At 38.1% G+C, this 4,596-nt stretch overlaps 1 protein-coding gene across 1 annotated transcript; it reads right to left on the reverse strand.

Moving 5' to 3' along the window:
- Window positions 1-998: 998 nt before the first annotated feature.
- Window positions 999-3,465, reverse strand: LOC107488338 (protein FAR1-RELATED SEQUENCE 5-like). The gene is made up of 2 exons (XM_016109068.1): window positions 3,412-3,465; window positions 999-3,308 (listed from the first exon to the last, which is right to left on the reverse strand). Exons 1-2 carry the CDS (start codon window positions 3,463-3,465, stop codon window positions 999-1,001), a joined length of 2,364 nt encoding a protein of 787 aa, XP_015964554.1.
- Window positions 3,466-4,596: the final 1,131 nt, after the last annotated feature.

Consider the following 4,596-nt stretch of genomic DNA (forward strand, 5'->3'; position numbering starts at 1 on the left):
AATTCTGCAAATGCATAAGAAAATTGGGAAAACAAGAAATTCAACTTCAATCCAACTGCAGAAAAATTGGAGAAACAAGAAACTCAACTTCAATCCAACAATGTGATCTTTTCTTCAATTCAACACATCATACCAATTTTAGTGAAAGACTTTCCAAGCAATTCAACGAATAAGCTAAAGGGAAATTACACAAGTAAGAAAGTCACAGGGAAGTCAGCCTTCTTTAACTATCTGCTCTATCTAATATTGAACTAGATTTCCTTAAAAGCCCCAACCTTATCTATACTCCTACAGATATAACTACAAATAAAATTATAAAATAAACATGCAAATACTAAAGGGCTTGCACAGAGGATTTGTAACAATTCTATCTCTTTCTACATAAGTCTATATAAGAATTGGTAGAACTCAAATACTTTAGCCGCTATATATGTATGGTAAAGAGTTTTATCACATACATATGCAATCATAGTTCAAAAGATAATGACAGAATCTGAATACAGTTGCTGTAAAACATAACGTCTTTAGTATGTCCGAAATACATCTCATGAAACATATAATTTGGAATCATAGTACAAAAGAGTCATAACATGTAACTGTCAATAACTAATTCTCACTTAGAGCATTATGTTTGGGCAGGAACAGATAAAAGCTTGTTGCCTACTATTGAGTATCCAACTAAATATTAATACTTATACAGAAGTCAGAAAAAATGATAAAAAAGAACCTTTTATTATCCAACTTTTTCTAATATATCAGCTTTTGAATTGATATATTAGTGAGTTTTCAATTTCAATGACAATAGCAATGAAACAATCCCTTCATCTAATTTTTTTAATAACAATATAAAGCTGTAGGACTTGTGCAACTTGTCTCATTTGGCTATCATTAGGCTTTGGTGTGTATAATTATGGAATGAGCAACCACAGAGAACGGATTGAAATTCAATCAATAATAAAACAGTAATGTAAAATAAGGTAATACCTCTTCAACCTCATTTAGAAGCTCAGATCATCGTACTCCATCTGTTGTGAAGCCTCGGCTTCTTGTGATTCGTCCATGTTGTGCAATGATCCAAAAGCATCTAATTCATGCGTGGTGTCCTCACCATTCCCGATTGCGCATCTACGAGCGTTATGGCCAGCCTTGCCACACTTTCTGCAACATTGGACACGCCGGTACCTCCCACGAGTCGTCACAACATGACGACCACACCCTTTATATCTGGCTCTTGGAGGATCGTGTATGGACGCATTATCGCCCTCGCCCTCAGCAGTGGTCGCCAACCTTTTTTGAATCTTTTCTCTTAGCGCGTCTCGTTCATTAGCTATTTTGGTCTTCACCTCGAAGTAATCCTCAAAGTTACTACAAGAAAGCTTTACCAGTTCTCTACAGTCATCGAGCATTGCCGCATGCATACTCATATAGGCTGCATCAGGAATCTCTCCACTAAAAACATGGTTATTTATCGGTGGTTGTTTTGCCTTCTTTGTCCAACGACCCAGTATAAGACTACCTGGAATAACAACCATGTTAAGTCTAACAAGCACACCAACTATGTGGACACAGGGGATTCCAAAAGATTTCATGCGCAGGCAAGAGCATCTGAATTCATCATCTATCTCCCCCCAGGAAACGTTCCATGATCTACCTTGGCAATACATGGCCACCTCAAACAATGTACACGTGCTTGTCTTCTTCGAAGAAACTACTCTGACATTGCTAGCTAGTAATAACACCTCCCGAAATAAGACAAAGACCTCTCGTATGTATACTGCTGCTGCAAACCGCTTTAACTCCTCTAATCTTGTTTTCACAACCGGTTCTCCATAAGCAGATTTGTAATCAGCAACCACTACTCTCCAACGCATGAACTCTAAATACTGTTGGAAATGCTCAATAAATTCCCTCAAGTTGTAGCCGTTGTGTATAAACTTCCCTATCTGCATATTTAGCGCCTCACACCTTGATGTTGTCTTGAGCCCAGCAAAGAACTTACCCCTAATGTGGGCATTTGACCACATATGTTTCCTTTCATACATATCCTTGACCCATGAATTTTGTTGCAACCCAAATTCTTCAACTGCATCATTCCATATATCTTCAAAGTCATCGACCTCCAAATCCCCCATTAAACAAAGACGAAACTTGGTCATAAACCGTGGAATACCTACTCGAGCGGTCGCATTGCGTAGCAAGTGCCAGCTGCACAATCTATGATGTGCTTCTGGAAATACAGCTTTGATTGCGCTCTTCATGGCTTGATCACCGTCGGTAATAACGGACTTAGGAGCCTTTCCTTTCATGGCCTCCAGAAATGCCCGAAGCAACCACACATAGCTTTCCTCCCCTTCCTTTGAGAGAACTGCGCATCCAAACACAACAGTGCGCATGTGGTGATCCACGCCAGAGAATATCACAAGGAGACATTTGTACTTATTCCTCCCGTACGTTGCATCAAACCCCATAACATCTCCGAAAACATTGAAATCATACTGACTTGCACCATCACACCAAAATATATTATGGAGCCTCCGTTGTTCATCCAACGAATACTTCCAAAACATACAGGGGTCACGCCTCTTCAACATTTGTAAATACTTGAGTGCATTATCTGTGTCGCTTGCTCCAGCTCTTCTTTGCTTCTCAATTGCATTATAGATGTCTTTCACCTGAAACCCAACCATCTCGAATCCACCATTTTGGTTTGCAAAAGCCCGAAATATTGTCGGAACTCGAAGGCCAGAGCTTCTCATAGTATTAATCTGGTGTAAATCCCCCGTTTTTATTGCCCGGTGAGACTGCATCATTCCCCTAAACCTTGCCTCCAACATGTCATGGTTATGTTCATCGGAGAAGAAGTCAACATACCATCTCTCGTTCCTCGAGTCAACATGAACTTTTATCCGCGCATTACACCCGCATCGCGTTACTGGTCTAGGATCCATCTTCCTATCATTTCTGTGAACATGCTTTGCATCTCGTTCACCTTGTCGCGAGCATACAAAAATTTGCCATATAATGTTGCCCTCAGATCCTGCCTTCTTGCAGCGCCCTACCTTCGACCGGCGTATGGAAAACCCCTTAATTCGACCGTACTCGTTATAGAAGTCGTAAGCAGTTTTCAAATCGACAAACTCTATCATCATAATCTCCTCATCTCGCAACGCATCAAAATCAATTACACCAAATGAACCTATTCCGTCGAGAAAGATGACATCTCTTTGATCGTCTGACTGACTTGCACCAATCGGAACGGATTCTGTTTCTGCAACAAAGTTCCCATTTTCTATCGGGTCCTCTTCCACCTGAAACAATCCATTACCATAGCAATACATAGTTGATGCCAAGAGGTTGTCCTAAAAAATACTCTTACTTTATTTTCCATCAAGATTACGATGATATGCTTACCCCTGCAGTGACATTCTCCTGAAAATTAGATGAAACTTCCTCGGTCCCCTCCATTGTTACTTGCCAAATCCCAAACCGCTAATAAAACGGAAACGAAAAAACCCGAGGATAAGAAAACAAAGACAAGACATCATAAATTGATCTAACCAATCTCATGCCTTGTCAATTCTATTTTTTTTATAGAAGGAATGGAGAAGACGTTGGAGCCATCATCACAAATCACAAGTGGTTATGTTACTTAAGACTCTCTACAAAACAAATATCACTTATCAACTAAGAATAACATAGGTAAGAAGTTTCATTTTAATACAAATTCAAAATTAGAAATGAAAGGAACATAAGGGGATTTTCTTTGCTTGCCTTTTTTTTTTATAAGAATGACATAGACAAAACAATATAACAGCCTACAATTTTGTTTTCCTTTTCTTTATTCTCCTTTTTTTTTAGCATGGTTCATATCTTGTTGCTAATGGGGGCACCAAAGAACCATCCCCTCTTTACACACACACACAACAAAAAGAAAAACAACTCACATATATAAACTAAAAATATTTTTATCCAAAACAAACAATCAGAGGAAGCCAAAATGAAACAATAATTTTATCCACACATTACTGAGGATGGGTAGGTTGAAATACTGAAGTAAAAAAACAATGTGAAACCTGTTAGGTCTTCAAATCAACATTCACCCAGTCTTGACAAACATATAATCCTGCTGTAGTAACTCATGTTAGTGATGTCACAATGAGGCCATGTGTCCTTCTATTTACTTTACCAGGTTCACTTAGTGCAGCTCAGATAGCTTCTTTGATGTGCAACTGTACCTCAATGAAGCCCAAGTCAATAAATATGGTAATGTCAATAAAAAGTAAAGTAAACACCCACAATAAGTGCATAACTAAAAATATATATTCTTTATGAACTGTTTTTATGTTCAATTAAACTTAAGGAACTACGTATTCTAATCAAATAAGTAACTGACAACGTGAACATAAGCAATACTAAAGAAATAAAAGCAAATCATTGCAGATTACACATATAAGCCTAATATATGAAGGGATTAATTACTTTAAAGACATATACGTGTTTCTTGTCATTGGAGATTTCGCACACTTCCTTAAAAAATTACAACCTGTTAAGCAAATCTTTCAATAAAATGACATATGCAAGGGCAGTCACAATTAT

The sequence above is a fragment of the Arachis duranensis genome, chromosome 5 (genome assembly GCF_000817695.3).
Source record: "Arachis duranensis cultivar V14167 chromosome 5, aradu.V14167.gnm2.J7QH, whole genome shotgun sequence".
Classification (NCBI taxonomy): Eukaryota; Viridiplantae; Streptophyta; class Magnoliopsida; order Fabales; family Fabaceae; genus Arachis; species Arachis duranensis.

Coding starts and splice junctions, on each gene's coding strand:
- LOC107488338 (XM_016109068.1), bottom strand. CDS start 3,465: ATGGAGGGGACCGAGGAAGTTTCATCTAATTTTCAGGAGAATGTCACT. Junction 3,309..3,411: donor AGGAGAATGTCACTGCAGGG/GTAAGCATATCA, acceptor GGATTGTTTCAG/GTGGAAGAGGACCCGATAGA.